Source organism: Magnolia sinica, chromosome 16 (genome assembly GCF_029962835.1).
Source record: "Magnolia sinica isolate HGM2019 chromosome 16, MsV1, whole genome shotgun sequence".
Taxonomy (NCBI): domain Eukaryota; kingdom Viridiplantae; phylum Streptophyta; class Magnoliopsida; order Magnoliales; family Magnoliaceae; genus Magnolia; species Magnolia sinica.
In genome coordinates, this window is record NC_080588.1 from 17,780,730 (window position 1) to 17,800,099 (window position 19,370).

The 19,370-nt window shown below is 44.0% G+C and overlaps 1 protein-coding gene across 2 annotated transcripts in view; it reads right to left on the reverse strand.

Annotated features, from left to right (window-relative positions):
• Nucleotides 1–1,114: 1,114 nt before the first annotated feature.
• Nucleotides 1,115–19,370, reverse strand: part of LOC131228522 (uncharacterized) — a 77,504-nt gene continuing 59,248 nt past the window's right edge. For both annotated transcript variants that reach the window (XM_058224218.1, XM_058224219.1), the window contains one exon: nt 1,115–2,489. In XM_058224218.1, the coding sequence (XP_058080201.1) occupies nt 1,348–2,489 (1,142 nt within the window). In that variant the 3' untranslated portion in view covers nt 1,115–1,347. The remainder of the gene's footprint in view (nt 2,490–19,370) is intronic.

The window sequence follows — 19,370 nt, forward strand, 5'->3', positions numbered from 1 at the left end:
GTCGGTCCTTTTAAAAGATTTTGATTGGAACCCAACCATGGTTAGGATGAACAGCAACATCCTAGATCTTCCACTAATCTGCTATGGATACTTGTTCTGAATCCCATCCTTCATCTCACATGAGTGGGTACAAGGCTAATGAGTGAGGCCTGTCAATGGGCAGTTCATTACATTGGTCAATGTACAGTCCATCTGTTATTTGGATTCCTGTATCTGTTGGTCAATCCCTGATTAGCCAGTCCATGATGTCAACCAGTCCAAGGATTAGAAAATCCCTGATTAGATAGACAATCCATGATGTCAACCAGTCCAAGGATTTAAATTAAAAAAAAAAAATAATAATAAAAAACAGTCGTAAGGATTAGAAAATGGAGTCACTGATCTAGGATTGAACACTCTCAAGATTAGCAACTCTGCAAGTATTGATCAATACAAAACGTTCCGATGCAAGTTTTGACTCGACCAAAGAGATGTCACACTCAAATCAATGACCCTTGATGGTATATAATGAATGCCATCCACTTTCCAAGCTATTGCTCAGACGGTTAGCATCATCCAATCAAAATAATTTCTGCGAGGATGGGCCATCAAAAGAAGGTCCGACGTGATGGACAATGATCAGACCTTTTCTAGTATAATAAATATGCACTCGAGTCAGGTATTTTAATAATCAAATTTAAAGTATCTAGATAGTAATAAAATCTTAAATATTTTAGTAGGTGAAGTATTAGAATATCCAAAGAAAACCAAATTGCTGTGAAATGTAAATGGTGCGCTGGAAGAGACTGTCATTCCTAGGTGGAAATAATCATTCGAATTCTCTCATAAGCACGTCATTTTTTCAGCAATCTGTTGACTGGGCAAGTGACTCAGTCGACTCAACAAGTCTTCTTGAGTCCTGATCGAGTGAGGCTCCCCAGCAAAAGTTTTCAAGAGACTAGTGTGTGTGTGTGTGTGTGTGTGTGTGTGTGTGTGTGTGTGTATTTGTAACTCTCCTTGAATTACTTCTATGAATCGCATGAGATGGTACCTCTAGCTGGAGGCCCATTTGAGAGAGAAACGGCAAACAGGCAACAGGAAAAAATAAGAAAAACAAATGCAGCGAGTTGAACTATGTCATGAACTGTACATGCTTACATATTCCACCGGGGGACCCAGTGTCAGCAATACAAACTGTAATTTCCTAGACGACCAGGAACAGCCATCAAATTCACATCCTGGGATTCAATCCTACCTGTTAATTTCTGCACATATTGAGACAAGAAACTGTACATACAGATTTACAGGAAATCATGTACCTCTCTAGATGTTAGTGATGGTGAGTAGTGGTATATCCATAGCTCCTATTCAAAGACTCAGTTGCAGCTCCTTGGTGTCACCCTCTTGCTTCAGACATTCCTTCGACAATTCCGTGATCCAATTATTCCCATCTTTCAAGTACTGGGGCCTTGAGAGACTGAGGGCAAGCATGTCCCCATTCACAGGGAGGAGGTGCTGCATCTCAGTGCATTTAACTGGAGAATGAACTCTAGCTGTTTCCTCCTTAATATCCTCGGGGAAAAGCTTAAGGTAACTAGTAATCATAGAGTCAAACTGCAGTTCTGGATGATCCTTCAGACTCTGAAGAGTGGGGTTTTCGTGAATTGGGTTACCCAAGAATTCTCCAGAAGACGTAGGTTCAACCCTTGTGGTGTCTCTCCGTGAGGGTGGGCTTCGTACTTCAGTGCTCCCCGTAACTACTTTTCCCTTCCTAAGGGCGGCCTGAGATGATTGATATTCATCATTCGAATCAAACAGCTTAGTGAACCCAGGAGGAACATCCGTAGCTCTCGGGGTAGCAGGCTTTGAGGGGCTTTGGACCTTAGTGCTCCCCTTGACAGCCTTTTTGTCGCTATAGTCGATGGCCTCAGGCAGGCAGCGATCATCTTTCAAATCACGCAGCTTGTTGAAACAAGGTGTAACATCCATAGTCCTCACATGATTCAGTTTCTTGGTACCAAACCCAACCAAGGGCTTCTCCTTGGCAGCTTCACTTGTAACTGGGTTTGAAAAGCCTGGAGGAACATCAGGAAAAGACAGTCCATCCTGCTCCATTCCATTGGCAGTGGCGGTGGGAATCTCCCGCTTGATTTCAGAGGGACCCACCAAATTGGTCGGTCCATTTCTAGCAGATGAAGGTCCATGATCATTCAAATGTGCGGTCAGTGATGTGCAACTTTTAAGAGCAACAGGTCTTGGAACAGGTATGTCTATTCTTCCAACATCCTTACCCCCTATCATGTCAATTTCCATATCCACTTCTTTGGCATTACTGTTGGAAGAAATGTCTGCTTGGCTCCGAGTGCCATCTTCAAGTAGAAGATCAAAATCCTGTAGATCCCACGTATAAGAAATACGTGTAGGTAAAGGTGGTCCCTGTGCATGGGAAGTTGCTTTGGCATCTTTGCTACGGATGAATACTCCCCACAGGTAAATCTGCATATTTAGTCCTGTCATCAATCACAAAAACATCAAAATCATAGTAAAAAACACCCACACACGGTACTACAAGAAATAAAGCATGTTGGGAAGCTATTGCAGAACTTTTGGATTTTGCAGTTGAGGATAAGCAAGCGGCAGCATGAGGAAATTTGTTCTTTTTTCCTTTTCTTGTAAGTATTAGAAGAACAGGATCACACAGCAAAATCCATTTGTTTGCAGAAAAGTCTGCTCACTAATTCATAAAAGCAAAACACTTCAGAGATTGACAAAGCAGTCTTTTGGCTACATAGGCTGAGCAATACTACGTCTGCAAACAGCTACACACATGGCATGCAAATACCTCAATCCAAGCAGTCCAAAGCTTGGCCCCCCTCCATTTTTGAGAGATGGCCCCAAAATCCGATTGACAGCACAATCCTAACCTCTGATTCGTGGACATTTGCTTGTGGAATTTGGAAGTTTGGAACATTGAGTCATTGACTACATTTCATTTCAACAACTGATAAGACACAAGGAATGTTCAATTAACCTCATGGTATATATGCCCCGTCTATGCAGGACCCACTACACAGTTTGGGTTGAGAATCATGCATGATGTGTGTACAGTAGTTCTGTCCATGTGTATGAATTCACCATAATCAAGAAAGCAGATAATGCCCCAAGTTTCCTCACTAAACAAACATTATTCAAGTTGAAATCATGAGGCTTCTGAAATTAACAACAAAGCACAAGAATATGCAGCCAAAACTAGTAACAGCAGTAATCATTGCACGGTGACCTTTTTTTTCTGATCACTGACAAAATTTATTAGGGACACTTTCAAGAATAACTCTAATGCCATTTGATAAACTGAAAAATAAGCTCTGAAAATTAATTTAAGTGGTGAAAACTTAAAAATGCTGAATTGTAATTTTGAAATAATTTTGGGAATATTTTAGTAAAAAGTGAAAAGAAATTTTAATGCACCGCCACTTTCAGCATTCAGCCTTCAGCATTAAGTGAAGGGAGGGGAGCTGAAACAAAAGACCCATATTTTCAGTGAAAAATAATTTAAGCACTTGATAAGTTGGATTTGCCAAACGATCTGAATCAGTGGAAATCACTGAAAATATCAAATTTCAGTGATAAAAGCTGAAAATAAATTTGATCAAACAGCCCTTTAATAATTAAAAATCTGGAGAACTCTTTGACTGAAAATATCAGAAATTACCACCAGTACTGCTACTGATGCTTTCGTTGGATAAATTTTGGTAGTATTGCCCCTGGTTTTGTCATTTGTATTGGTGCAAGTCCTGTACCATAACGGTAAAGGTACAACGTCAAAGTGTTAATTATCAGTACACATAAGTCCAATTAGACTAAGTATATTAATATCAGTGGTGATATCAATCCGTGTGTGTTAAGCCTATTGTTACCATACGTATTACATCAATCGCTTGATATGTTGCGTGACTTAATAATCCACATGGATCAAAAGTCACGGAAGGAGCACCATAATATGTGCATATCAGTTACTGCAAGCCTTTTGGTACCAATACGCTACACATGAATTGATGGGGACATCCCGTGCAAGCCGTCCACACGTGCACGCAAACCTCCCCCTGTAACGTCTCGGAAAAATCCGTACAAAGACCGAGTACCCCCGCAGAAATTACTCAGGATCAAAACCTTTAGAAAATTAGGTTAATTTTAGCAAGTGCTAAACTAGAGTGCTTGTGAAATTAGCACTAATCATTTTAAATATGATCTGCAAGACCCAAAACGTGCAGAATCATTGACGCTACATTACCTTGAAATCTAGAATCCATCTCTAAACCTGGTTGCTCTCGGGAGCACACCGAAACTCCGTATCGGACCTGGACCGCACGTCGAAAGTCCGATTACCCCGAAACTATACGGATATGACCGCATTACTGGACTTGACAACCCCCTCGGAAATCAAGTCTTGATTGTGTCTAGAAATGCACAACTTGAGCCTAGAGCAAAGTGTGTGAGAAACGTGAATATATTTAAAAGTAAATTCCGAATTTAAGTAATCTGAGTCGTGTCGCTTGCGGGCCAAATATAAGGATTTAGACCGTCAGAATCTGACCCAAATATACTCTCGGATCAGGAGAAATGTCCCACATATGTCGATGTACTTGTGGCCCTGATCGAGTGACCGTGACCGTTGAACTGAAACTGGTCCGCCATGGCTGATCCGTAAATCCGATCGGAACAAAAACTCAGCCTGACCTAGATCCATGGTCAGGGAGCTTAAGTCCGACCACGTGTGGAAAAGGGGCCACCAAAAGTGCTCCGTTGGATCGGAACAGTCCGTATTTGTATATAACCTAAGTATACCTTGGCCCTGGGGCCATTCCCATCAAACCTGGGCCTATATAAGGACCTTAAACACTCCCTCTCATATGCCATACGAATTTTGCAAACCCTAAGGGAAAGAAGAGAGAAAAGAGAAGAAGAAAGTGAGGAAGAGAGAGAGAGAGAGAGAGAGAGAGAGTGAGAGATAGATGTTGGGATCTTTCCCTGACGCTCCACGTGCTTAGCCATCACTCCTGTGTCGCTATACGGGCGATACCAATCCCGTTCTTAGGTAAGAAAACCTAACCCTAATCTGTTTTAGGGTTTCAGATAGTGTAAGTTATGAAATAGCTAACCTAATTTATGCTATAGGTTGCCAATTTGCTGTAGACAAAGACTTAGCTTTAAAACTGAGTTCGTTACGAGTCTACCGGCGAAAGGTGCAGACTATAAACGTATAGGTTATGGTTTTCAAAGCTTTCAATGTCGGTTAATGATTTATAACTGACGTGGGTGCTATTTTACATGCAAAATGCGTCGTCTGTTTCGTTTAACAAGTATATATGAATTATGTGACATATAGTGTATTCTATGTAAATATTGTGATATTCGAATACGTATGGAAATTGGAATTGTGCCTAACATGATTATCTGTTGTGGATATATGCTTGTTATATATGCGACAACTCCTTAGCGAAAGGACTTGCCCTAAATCACGCCACGGCCAATATACGTTATATATGTTAAAGTGTGTAGCCCAAGTGTTTGTGGAAATGATTAAATGAATATGAAACCCGGATTCATGCATGCCATGATTATCTGCCGTGGGTATATGCGTGTGGTATACGGGACAACTCCCTAGTGTAAGGATTTGCCATAATACGTGCTATCACCAACATACGTCATGTATGTTGGAATATGTAGTCTAAGTGTTTGTAGAAATGTCTGAATGAACAAGTGTGTAATAAATTGTACTTTATATGGGTATTGAAAAGAAATTCTCAACTACCTTAACGATGTGTACGATTTTCTCCATGTAACTTATATTCTTTGTCTGTTTTACTTAGACACTGTCTATGTGTGAATTCATGTTTAAGTTGAAATCCATCAAATGCTCACATGCTTGTATGATTGGAATTGTTGATCCATTACTGTTCTGATTAGCTTGTATGATTATCTGTTATAATTGAATGTGTTTGGGACTATAAAATAGTCCAGGCAATCGGTAACAGGTTCTGATTAGGTGGCTGAGGTTGTCTCGCCACATAGGACGTGATCGATGAATCCGAGCCGTAGTTGGGATGTTGGCAATGGTTAGGCCACACGGAGTGCTTACGCACTTCATGTCGATTAACTCAACGTGCGCTCGTACTAGTCGAGCTCGTCAAGTAACCCGATTGATCCGATGTATGTTCACCATGTATGGACACTACTGCTTGAACCTAAGGTACCAAACTCACCAGTGAAAACCCCGTTAACCTTGGTACCTCGATCCGCTAAGACTCATGAGCCAGGCACGGTGGTATAGGACACCGTGGTCGAGCTGTCGGCCTACGCTGGGGTGACGAGCCTCCCCGTAGTGACCAGTGAGGAACACAGTCTCATGAGCCGAATATGGTGGTATGAGACACTGTATTCGAGCTGTTGGCCTACACTGATAAGGTGACGAGCCCTTTGTAGTGACCTCGAGCGTACGCTAAGACTACGTAGAGGCGACGAGCCCTTACGTAGCAACAAGAGTACACTAGGCCTGCACTGATAAGGTGACGAGTCCTTTGCAACGACCTAGAAACCACAATATCATATGAGAATTGCGAGGACTGACGACCCTAGAATGGATCATTGTTTGGGAATTGATATAAGGGAGGTACCTTAGATTCCCAATCCTGCTGTATGAAAAGGGACTAATAATAACTCGGTAATCACGCTCATTCCATCGCACTGCATGTGCCCCGGGTTGAAGAGCACAGAGGGAAGAAAGCATGCCACGATCGTAAGATGGTGTCGCACGAGGGAGTGTACGCGAGGGCATGCATCATGCTTACATTTCATCCTTGCATTAATAAGAGTATCTAGGAATGTCTGATATGTTTGCGTTATCATTACTGCTTGACTGAATTGATAACATGTTAACCTTTGCTTTATTGTTCCACTGAGTTGATCACTCACTCCCACGTTCTAGGATAGTGTTCTGAATACCCACCAGACTCTGTCTTAGTTACAGATGACGATGCGACTCAGGAGGCGGAGCCTGATTACTATGACGATCAGGATGAGTTCTCATATATGCAATTCTCCGGTGGTTTCGCTTAGGCCATCCGAATTAACGGGGCTTCAGGGTTATACTTATAGTGGACTGTCACATTTTTGACGTTTTGTATTTGGAAACAATACATGTAATTATTGACCTGGCAATGCATACATACTTTGGGGACCTATACCGTGTTATAACGCTATACGTATTTGAGTAAGTCTTCCGCTTGCGTATTATAACTGTCCCTGGATTATGTTTTGCTACTTTGACTTAATCTTATTCATGTTTTATGCACTAATACAGACAACATTTAATCATCATTAAATATATTGCATGAGTGATGCGTTGGAACTCGAGAGTTGGACTTTTACTCGACACCTGATTTTCAAGGCGTTACAAGTTGGTATCAGAACATGATTTGGATTAAACCAGACTTGGGTTATGGTTACACGACGTACGCTGATGCTTTTCGACATAGTTGGGTGCGAGAAAAATGTAGAAACAAGCTTAAGTTTTCCCGATTTCGCCAATTGACAAAGTTCACCGAAATCGATCGCTTTGCTTGTGTCTGTACCCATCCGTGATTGCATGAGTCGATCCCGAATCACCCTTAGACCGTCAATTGACGGGTTTAGACCATGCTTTATTCCGTCCCAGCCGTTTAAAATCGGTAAACGTGAATATACATCAGAATCTATTCGAAATGACCCGAAACGAGTCAAAACGGAGTCGGGGGCCCAATAGAATATCTCCAGGGGGACCCAGGGTGGGACCCACACCTTTTTGGGACCCAGGGGGCAGGAGGACCTCGCCCAAAGGGCGAGCCCTCGCCGGATGGTCCAGAGATCGGCGAGGACCTCGCCGGTTTAGCGAGGCCTCGCTGCCAAACGGGCCTGGTTGGGCCGGCCGGCTCGGGCCGATGGGTCCTAGGTGTTGTGTGGCCTACGGACGCATGTGGGGTCGATTAAAACCCCTCCTATGCTACCTCTCCTTCACAAACCACCACCCCAAGCTCTCCTTTTCTCTAAAAATTCCAGATTTTCCATTCAAACCCCTCCTTTAAAAACCTCTACCACAGCTGCCAACCCTTTCCATTCTCTCATTTGAGCTCTTAAACCCTCCATTTGAGTCTCAAATTCGTGTAAGCTCACTAACCTATCCTATTCCACTTTATCCCCTTTCATTTTGATCCTACACATCCCCTTTTTGTAGCTCAAGATTCCAAAACTCAACAATCCCTCTTCTAATCTTCCTCATTCCTTCAACTTTCTTCATTCCTTCTCTTTTTGGAACACACAAATACCATTGTGTGCTTCAACGATCTTGTGAGCCCATAACCCATCTTATTCCCACTTTTCCTTCCATTTCAATGGCTCTTTTTGAGCTTGTGACGACTATTTTCTCTTTCCGCCCTTCTCTCTCATGAGAACGAAAAGAGCTCTTGTGGAAGAAGCTGGGCCTAGTCGCCCTACTCGTTCGAGGAGACCGAGAGGTGCCGCCGCGAGTACGAGCGTCACTCGGGAGTTTCAGACTAATGATCCCTAAGCTGTCGTCGGAAGGATTCTGTTGGCAGAGCTGTCGCATGGAATTTATGAGGGCCGTAGAGTCCTTTTTAAAGCTCATGTGGATGCAAGGCTATTTGGGGAATACCTCTTGCTTGAGCGCCAGGAAAAGGCCAGGTGGGGTCTGCTATTTGAGGGCGAGTATCGCGCAAATGTGGGCATTGTCCGAGCTTTCTATGCCCACATTCGAGAGCCTATGCTGAAGCCCTTGCAGTTCAAGATCCCCCGTGTAGGAGATCGGGAAGCCACAATTGACGTTGGTTTAGTATCTCGGCTTATGAATGTGCCTCTTAGCGAGGTACATGCAAGTGAGAAGAATCTGAGGAGTGCACGTGAAAGAGATCCCGTACCGACTCTCCTCCCAGGATCGCAGCGTCCTTAGTTCCGATGAGGCGACCTGGTGTGACATGTACGTATTGTAGGAGATCAGGTCATGCTGCGGAGAGCTGTTTTGCACGCATGAGAGATAGTGGATTTTCGTCGCCACAGAGAATCGACCGCCCTCGCCCTCAGGCTCTATCGGCTCCCACCCCTACGGACAGCACCTACACATCCTTCCTTCAGGCCTCCTGCACCTCGATTTAGGCCACCTCAGCGACCTATGGTGCCTCAGCCCAACAGATCTCAGCAGGCACGCGTTCACGCACTTACAGCGGAAGCGCCTAACACTACAGTTACTGCACCTTTGGCCTTCGAGCTCACCGCCCACGTTGAAGGTACCTGATGTAGGACATGAAAATCAGATATGATATGCGAGATTTCAGGCTTAGATTCTACCATTCAGAAACAATCACACAAATTCCACGTCCCACATGAAAATCCAAACTTTCAATTAAAAAGGAGAATCTATGCGGGTCCAAGCCGACACAGGTTAGGACTGGACCAATAAAAATTATAAACCAAACAATGTCAAAGGGAAATAAAATCAACTACTCATGCATAAAAATCAGTCCCTAATCCAAGGGATTCCCTAATTTCAATTCAAGGAACCCTAAGTTGATAAAAATGGGCAAATCAATTAGGGATCATGTAATCTAGGGTTAGGATTCATGAAAAACGGTTATGAGAGGATAAAAGAGGATAAAAACCTAAGCCAAAAGATGATCCCGCGTGTGGACAGCAACAATGGCCCAGACGGAAGTGCGTGTGATCCCGACCGCACGTGTGTGGGGCCCACTATTCAGAAAAAGGTCACTTGGCCCTGGTCGGCTAGGGATGGACTCCAAAAATCCCAAATCTCAGCTCAATCTGATGTACGGTTTGTGCGTGGTGCTCCGCCGAAGTTTCAGCTCGCCTGCGAGCCAAAATCTGGAAACCTGCTGTAATGAAGAAATCTGATGCAACAAAAGGACAAATTCGAAGTACGGATGGTGGGGGAAGATTAAAAAAAATGATGGAAGATGGGAGTGAATTGAGATCGATGTGGCTTCGCACCACGGTAGTTAGCCCTTCGAAAAGGGAGGGCTTCGCACCCACTTTTGAATTCTTCCACAACTCACGAAGAGAGCAGAAAAATAAAGCAGGAATTTTTTATTAACTTCAATGAATCAAAAGAACTACAAGGGGTGCCTATTTATAGGGAGAACCCTATACCCAAAAACTCGCACTATGTACGATACCTATTACTTGGCGATAAAGTAAACTAAAATAAAAACCAAAAAAGGAAATCTAAAGCGTTCATGATGTTCTAAATAATAATAATAAGCAAAACTTAAAATATAAAACCAATCCGACGAGTGGGCCACGATCATGAGATCCCATGGTGGGCTTTTCTTGACTATCGGGCCACTTTTCTGAAGCAAAACTTGACTTCTAGCTAGGAGGCCCTCCCTGGACGTCGTCATCAAGCCAGATCGATGGTGGGGTCCTTCTACGTACGTACGTGCGTAGGGGGCGGCGTGAGTGCGCGTGTGCACGTGATGTCCCCATCAGTACCCCTATATTTCTGTTGGTGGATACGGGATCCACTATTTCACTGATATAACATTCTGCATCAAGCGCTTGAATACGACCGCGATGGTTGGGGTGCGAGTTATCGCAACACCAGGGACTTTTACAGATGCCACCAAAATGTGTGCTGGTTGTTTGATAGATCTAGCGAGCAGGACAATATGCATTGACTTGATTGTCACCACACTATACCATTTCGACGTCATCCTTGGTATGGATTGGTTAACTGAAGCGAGGGCCGAGATTGACTGCGAGACCCGTCTAGTGACAGCGTACGGACCTGAGGGCAAGCCCTTTACATTTCCCCTGCAGGTCAGTTGCCCTTTTCGAGTTCTTTGTTACGCTTCCTTACTGAAGAATATTGATAGCCCAACACTTGAACATACGCCTGTAGTTCGGGATTTTGGGGAAGTGTTCAGTAAGATACCGGGGCTACCTCCTTGTCGTGAGATTGATTTCACCATTGATCTAGCGCCTGGTGCAACGCCCATTTCACTTCCGACGTACCGCATGCCTCCATGTGAGATGGAGGAGTTGAGGAAACAGATCGATGATCTGTTAGATGTTGGCTTCATACAACCGAGTGTATCTCCTTGGGGAGCACCTGTGTTGTTTGTGAAGAAGAAGGATGGGTCACTGTGGTTGTGTATTGATTACCGCAAATTGAACCAAGTGACGGTGAAGAACAAGTATTCTCTGCCCAGGATAGACAATTTGTTTGATCAGTTGAGAGGAGCGCAGTATTTCACGAAAATCGACTTGCAGTCAGGGTATCATCAGTTGTGCGTTAGGGATGAAGACGTGTAAAAGACGACTTTCAGGACTTGTTTTGGGCACTATGAATTTCTTGTGATGTCGTTCGGTCTTACGAACGCTCCGGCTGTGTTCATGGACTTGATGAACAGAGTATTTCGGCCGTTCCTTTACCGATTCGTCATTGTGTTTATTGACGACATTCTGATATACTCCAAGAGTCGGGAAGAACACGAGGAACACCTGCCAGCAGTCTTGGATACTCTGAGGAAGAACCAGTTGTTCGCTTAGTACAAGAAATGCGACTTCTGGAAGGAAGAAGTCAAGTTCCTGGGACATGTGGTGTCCAAGGAAGGGATAGCTGTGGACCTTGCTAAGGTAGCCGCAGTTTAGGATTGGGAGCAGCTCGGTTCGGTTACCGAGGTGAGGAGTTTTCTTGGTCTGGCGGGTTACTATCGACGATTCATTAGGGACTTCTCAAGGATAGCCAGACCTTTGTCTCAGTTGACACGAAAGGATCTGAAGTTCACCTGGAATGAAAAGGCGGAAGCAGCTTTTCAGGAGCTAAAGGACAGACTGACGTCCGCCCCTGTGCTAGTATTGCCAGAGCAAGGGGTCAAGTATACGATATACACCGATGCGTCTCGGGTTGGTTTGGGTTGTGTCTTTATGCAGAAGGACAAGGTGATTGCATATGCCTCGAGACAGTTGAGGAAACACGAGGAGAATTACCTTACGCACGACCTCGAGTTAGCAGCAGTCATATTTGCATTAAAGCTCTGGAGACATTACCTCTACGGAGAGGAGTTCGAGCTCTATTGCGACCACAAGAGCCTTAAGTATATATTCACTCAGCAGGATTTGAATATGAGGTAGCGCCGATGGATGGAAACCCTGAAGGACTTTAAGTTCGAGGTCTCCTACCATCCTGGCAAGGCCAACCTTGTGGTAGACACGTTGAGCCGCAAGAAGGCGATCATATATGCGGCTCCGCTGATGATTGAGGAGTGGGGTATGCTAGAGTTTGTTCGCGACTTTGAGCAGAAGCTCACAGTGGAGGAACCATTTGAGAGTGTCGCACACGTTCGGATGCGGCCACTTATTGACAACAGGATTATCGCGGCCCAGAAAGATGACGAGCAATTGGTTGAGCTTAGAAAGCTGACGGGCAATGATGAGGATGCCGAATGGAGTGTGGATTCGGACGGGGGCCTGCGTTATCTTGGCCGCCTATGCATCCTGAACCTCCCTGACTTGAGGAAAGAAGTTCTTGAGGCTGCTCACAATTCAAGGATGGCGATGCATCCAGGCAGTACAAAGATGTATCGTGACATGAAGAGGTCATATTGGTGGGACAATATGAAGGCTCACATAGCAGATTACGTGTCCCGTTGTCTCACGTGCCAGCAGGTCAAGGCAGAGCATCGCCGACCTCCTGGACTACTTCAGCCCATGCCCATAGCAGAATGGAAGTGGGATTTCATCTCTATGGATTTCATCTCAGGGCTACCGAAGACGAGGAAGGGGCATGATTCCATTTGGGTGATTGTGGACCGATTGACAAAATCAGCTCATTTCCTCCCTATCAGAGTTTCGAACTCTGCAGACGAGTTGGCTAGGTTATACATCAAAGAGATTGTACGTTTGCATGGAGTTCCCTTGGAGATCGTGTCGGACCGAGACACGCGGTTTACATCCATTTTCTGGACTCACATCCAGGAAGCGATGGGTGTAAAGTTGAAGTTTAGTATCGCGTTCCACCCACAGACTGACGGGCAGACGGAACGGGTGAATCAGATTCTGAAAGATATGTTGCGGGCCTGTGCTGGATTTCAAGGACAGTTGGGATGACTGTCTTCCATATGCAGAGTTCGCTTACAATAACAGTTTTCAGGCGAGTATTGGCATGGCTCCCTATGAGGCCTTGTATGGGCGCCCGTGTAGAGTGCCGCATTGCTGGGCAGAGGTTGGCGAGAAAAGCTTGATTGGCCCAGAGTTAGTATAGGCGACTTCAGAGAAAGTCGACATCATCAGGCGCCGACTTCTGACAGCGCAGAGCAGACAGAAGAGCTACGCCAATACGAGGCGGCGACCGCTAGAGTTCGAGGTCGGAGACCATGTGTTCCTTAGAGTTTTCCCTATGAAAGGGAGTCCTTCGGTTTGGCAAGAAGGGGAAGCTTACGCCTCGATTCATTGGCCCATTCCAGATACTTGATTGGGTGGGGGCGGTAGCATACCGCCTTGCTTTGCCTACACCACTTGCGGGTGTGCATAACGTATTTCATGTATCTATGCTGAAAAAATACGTTCCCGATCCTTCCCACATTATCAGATGGGAGCAGGTACAGTTGAGCGAGGACGCTACATATGTACTACGACCGACGCGTATCCTAGACAGGAAGGAGCAGGTATTGCATAGCAAGGTCATTCCACTTGTGAAAGTGTTGTGGACGCATCACACGGAAGAAGAGGCTACTTGGGAGACAGGAGCCGATGTTCGAAAGAACTACCCATAGATTCTCGAGTACGAAAAGGTACTAATTTCGAGGACGATTTTTTTTAAGGGAGGTAGATTGTAACGTCTCGGAAAAATCCGTACAAAGACCGAGTACCCCCGCAGAAATTATCTAGGATCAAAACCTTTAGAAAATTAGGTTAATGTTAGCAAGTGCTAAACTAGAGTGTTTGTGAAATTAGCATTAATCACTTTAAGTATTATCTGCAAGACCCAAAACGTGCAGAATCATTGACGCTACGTTACCCTGAAATCTAGAATCCATCCCTAAACCCGGTTGCTCTCGGGAGCACACCGAAACTCCGTATCGGACCTGGACTAACTATACGGATATGACCGCATTACTGGACTTGACAACCCCCTCGGAAATCAAGTCTTGATTGTGTCTAGAAATACACAACTTGAGCCTGGAGCAAAGTGTGTGAGAAACGTGAATATATTTAACAGTAAATTTCGAATTTAAGTAATCTGAGTCGTGTCGCTTGCGGGCCAAATATAAGGATTTAGACCGTCAGAATCTGACCCAAATACACCCTCGGATTAGGAAAAATGTCCCACATATGTTGATGTACTTGTGACCCTGATCGAGTGACTGTGACCGTTGAACTGAAACTGGTCCGCCACGGCTGATCTGTAAATCCGATCGGAACGAAAACTCAGCCTGACCTAGATCCATGGTCAGGGAGCTTAAGTCCGACCGCACGTGGAAAAGGGGCCACCAGAAGTGCTCCGTTGGGCTGAAACAGACGCCCTTTGGATATAACCTAAGTATACCTTGGCCCTGGGGCCATTCCCATCAAACCTGGGCCTATATAAGGACCTTAAACACTCCCTCTCATATGCCATACGAATTTTGCAAACCCTAAGGGAAAGAAGAGAGAAAAGAGAAGAAGAAAGTGAGGAAGAGAGAGAGAGAGAGTGAGAGATAGATATTAGGATCTTTCCCTGGCGCTCCACGTGCTTAGCCACCACTCCCGTGTCGCCATACGGACGATACCAATCCCATTCTTAGGTAAGAAAACTTAACCCTAATCTGTTTTAGGGTTTCAGATAGTGTAAGTTATGAAATAGCTAACCTAATTTATGCTATAGGTTGCCAATCTGCCGTAGACAAAGACTTAGCTTTAAAACTGAGTTCGTTACGAGTCTACCGGCGAAAGGTGCGGACTATAAACGTATAGGTTATGGTTTTCAAAGCTTTCAATGTCGGTTAATGATTTATAACTGACGTGGGTGCTATTTTACATGCAAAATGCGTCGTCTGTTTCGTTTAACAAGTATATATGAATTATGTGACATATAGTGTATTCTATGTATATATTGTGATATTCGAATACGTATGGAAATTGGAATTGTGCCTAACATGATTATCTGTTGTGGATATATGCTTGTTATATATGCGACAACTCCTTAGCGAAAGGACTTGCCCTAAATCACGCTACGGCCAATATACATTATATATGTTAAAGTGTGTAGCCCAAGTGTTTGTGGAAATGATTAAATGAATATGGAACCCAGATTCATGCATGCCATGATTATCCGCCGTGGGTATATGCGTGTGGTATACGGGGCAACTCCCTAGTGTAAGGATTTGCCATAATACGTGCTATCACCAACATACGTCATGTATATTGGAATATGTAGTCTAAGTATTTGTAGAAATGTCTGAATGAACAAGTGTGTAATAAATTGTACTTTATATGGGTATTGAGAAGAAATTCTCAACTACCTTAACGATGTGTATGATTTCCTCCATGTAACTTATATTCTTTGTCTGTTTTACTTAGACACTGTCTATGTGTGAATTCATGTTTAAGTTGAAATCCATCAAATGCTCACATGCTTGTATGATTGGAATTGTTGATCCATTACAGTTCTGATTAGCTTGTATGATTATCTGTTATAATTGAATGTGTTTGGGACTATGAAATAGTCCAGGCAATCGGTAACAGGTTCTGATTAGGTGGCTGAAGTTGTCTCGCCACATAGGACGTGATCGATGAATCCGAGCCGTAGTTGGGATGTTGGCAATGGTTAGGCCACATGGAGTGCTTACGCACTTCATGTTGATTAACTCAACGTGCGCTTGTACTATTCGAGCTCGTCAAGTAACCCGATTGATCCGATGTATGTTCACCATGTATGAACACTACTGCTTGAACCTAAGGTACCAAACTCACCAGTGAAAACCCCGTTAACCTTGGTACCTCGATCCGCTAAGACTCATGAGCCGGGCACGGTAGTATGGGACACCGTGGTCGAGCTGTCGGCCTACGCTAGGGTGACGAGCCTCCCCGTAGTGACCAGTGAGCAACACAGTCTCGTGAGCTGAATATGGTGGTATGGGACACTGTATTTGAGCTGTCGGCCTACACTGATAAGGTGATGAGCCCTTTGTAGTGACCTCGAGCGTACGCTAAGACTGCGTAGAGGTGACGAGCCCTTACGTAGCAACAAGAGTACACTAGGCCTGCACTGATAAGGTGACGAGCCCTTTGCAGCGACCTAGAAACCGCAATATCGTATGAGAATTGCTAGGACTGACGACCCTAGAATGGATCATTGTTTGGGAATTGATATAAGGGAGGTACCTTAGATTCCCAATCCTGCTGTATGAAAAGGGACTAATAATAACTCGGTAATCAAGCTCATTCCATCACACTGCATGTGCCCCGGGTTGAAGAGCATAGAGGGAAGAAAGCATGCCGCGACCGTAAGATGGTGTCGCATGAGGGAGTGTAGGCGAGGGCATGCATCATGCTTACATTTCATCCTTGCATTAATAAGAGTATCTAAGAATGTTTGATATGTCTGCTTTATCATTAATGCTTGACTGAATTGATAACATGTTAACCTTTGCTCTATGGTTCCACTGAGTTGATCACTCACTCCCACATTACGGGACGGTGTTTTAAACACCAACCAGACCCTGTCTTAGTTGCAGATGACGATGCGACTCAGGAGGCGGAGCCCGATTACTATGACGATCAGGATGAGTTCTCATATATGCAATTCTCCGGTGGTTTCACTTAGGCCATCTGGATTAACGGGGCTTCAGGGTTATACTTGTAGTGGACTCACATTTTTGACGTTTTGTATTTGGAAACAATACATGTAATTATTGACCTGACAATGCATACATACTTTGGGGACCTATACTGTGTTATAACGCTATACGTATTTGAGTAAGTCTTCCGCTTGCGTATTACAACTGTCCCTGGATTATGTTTTGCTGCTTTGACTTAATCTTATTCATATTTTATGCACTAATACAGACAACATTTAATCATCATTAAATATGTTGCATAAGTGATGCGTTGGAACTCGGGAGTTGGACTTTTACTCGACACCCGATTTTCAGGGTGTTACACCCCCCTACGCTCGTACGCCAGAAGGAGGGCCCTACCGTTAATCTGGATCAATGACGATGTCCAGGGAGGGCCTCCTAGCTAGAAGACGAAGTTTTGATTCAAAAGAGTGAGCCCGTTAGTCAAGAAAAGCCCATCATGGGATTTCATGATCATGGCCCACTAGTCGAATTGATTTTATATTTTAGGTTTTGCTTATTAATGTTATTTAGAACATCATGGACGCTTTAGATTTATTTAATTAGTTTTTATTTTGGTTTACTTTATCGTTAAGTAATAGGTTGCGCACATGACGCGAGTTTTGAGGTATAGGGTTTTCTTATAAATAGGCACCGTTTGTAGCTTTTTTCATTAATTGAAGATTAATAAAAATTCTGCATTTTCCTACTCTTTGAGTTGTGAAGCCTAATTGGGTGCGAAGCCCTCCCTTCATCGAAGGGTTAACTACCGTGGTGCGAAGCCACATCTATCCCGATTCATCCCCATCCATCGCCATCTCTACTACCCATCTTCTACCATCCATTCTTCTCATCTCACCCCATCATCTACACTTCGATTCAATCATCTATTGCAGCAATTTTCCTCCCCACAGCAGAATTTCATAATCTGGCCCTATAGGAGGGCTGAAACTTTGGCGGAGCACCACGCACAAACCGTACATCGGATCGAGTTGAGATTTGGCGGTTTTGGAGTCCATCCCTGGCCGACCAGGGCCAAGGTAGCCTTTTTCTGAATAGTGGGCCCCACACACGTGCGACCGGGATCACACACACGTGCGTCTGGGCCATTGTTGTTATCCACGCGTGTGGTACTTCTTCAGTTCATCTTTCCATCTCTTTCACTCCTCTTTCACCCAAAATCCCTAAACCTAACCCTAAATTATTTAAAACTCCAATTTTATGCCCCTTTTCTTACCCTTTCCCCAAATTGGAATTTCTGAATCCCTTGGATTAGGGACTGATTACTATGCATGTGTGGATGATTATTTCTTATCTTTAAGTATCGTTTGGTTCATAATTTTTATTGATCTAGCCCTATCATGTGTAGGCCTGGACCCGCATAGATTCCCCTTAATTGAATGTTTGGACTTTCATGTGAGATATGGAATTTGTGTAATTGTTTCTGAACTAATGTGATCTTAAGCCTGAGATCTCACACATCATGTTTAATTTCATGTCCTGCATCATGAACCTGCTTATCAGTACTTATATGTTATAGGCCTTCCACCACCACAACAGACGAAGCCAGGGGCAACACCGTCAAAATCTAACTGACAAAAGCATCAGATCAGTATCGGGAGCCTCTTCCAATATTTTTCTTAGTTTTAATTAATATTCCAGGGGCATTCTCAAATTGTCCCAATTTACAACTATCAATTAAGATTAAGGATAAACATAGTAATAGAAAGCAAAAGCCTGGCAGCTTCTTGGTGAGTACACCTGGTAAGAAGTTCACTTCTCTAGAAACATACGTAAAATGAACTGGGAGGGTCAAAGCCAAGGTTTTAATTTCATTAATAAAATGAAACTCGAGCCAGATGCCTACATGCATTACAAGGGTTACTTTCAAGATTAAAAGCTCAAAAAAGAATTTTGAGTGAGACTTGGGCCAATCCTTATAGCCTCCAATTCAACCTGATTTGAGTCACCCATTTTGACATGTCCAAAGAACACAAGCATAATTGCACCTTTGCAGTCTCTTACAACACCAACACTGGAGTTTCATGGATTACCCATGGGGATCTCATCAACTTCTGGATTTAACTAATCAGAGAGTAGCAATCCACCTGCCTTTGTATTTTGGCACCACATACTTATTCAAGACAAGACTCCCAACTAGTAAAAGATCCAAGGAGTAGTGGAAGGCATGGAGGAGTGGCACATATGTAGGGAAGCGCGGAATGTGAGCCCTCAAGATCTGACAGTCTACATGAGTTTTGGAACCCTCACAAAGCAGAAGATTGACGCTCCAACGGCCCGCCTATCTACTACTGGAGCAGATGGATCTATTTACACCTCTGATCCAACGGTATAAGTGGCCTCGGATTGCGATCTATGGATTAGATCATCCCAAGGACAAGCCAAAATGGACAGACTACTGTGCACACTATATCTCTCTCCGTATACTCTCGGTATTACTTATGATATCTTATGGGAGAGTCTCATCCTTTATATAGGAAGGAATGA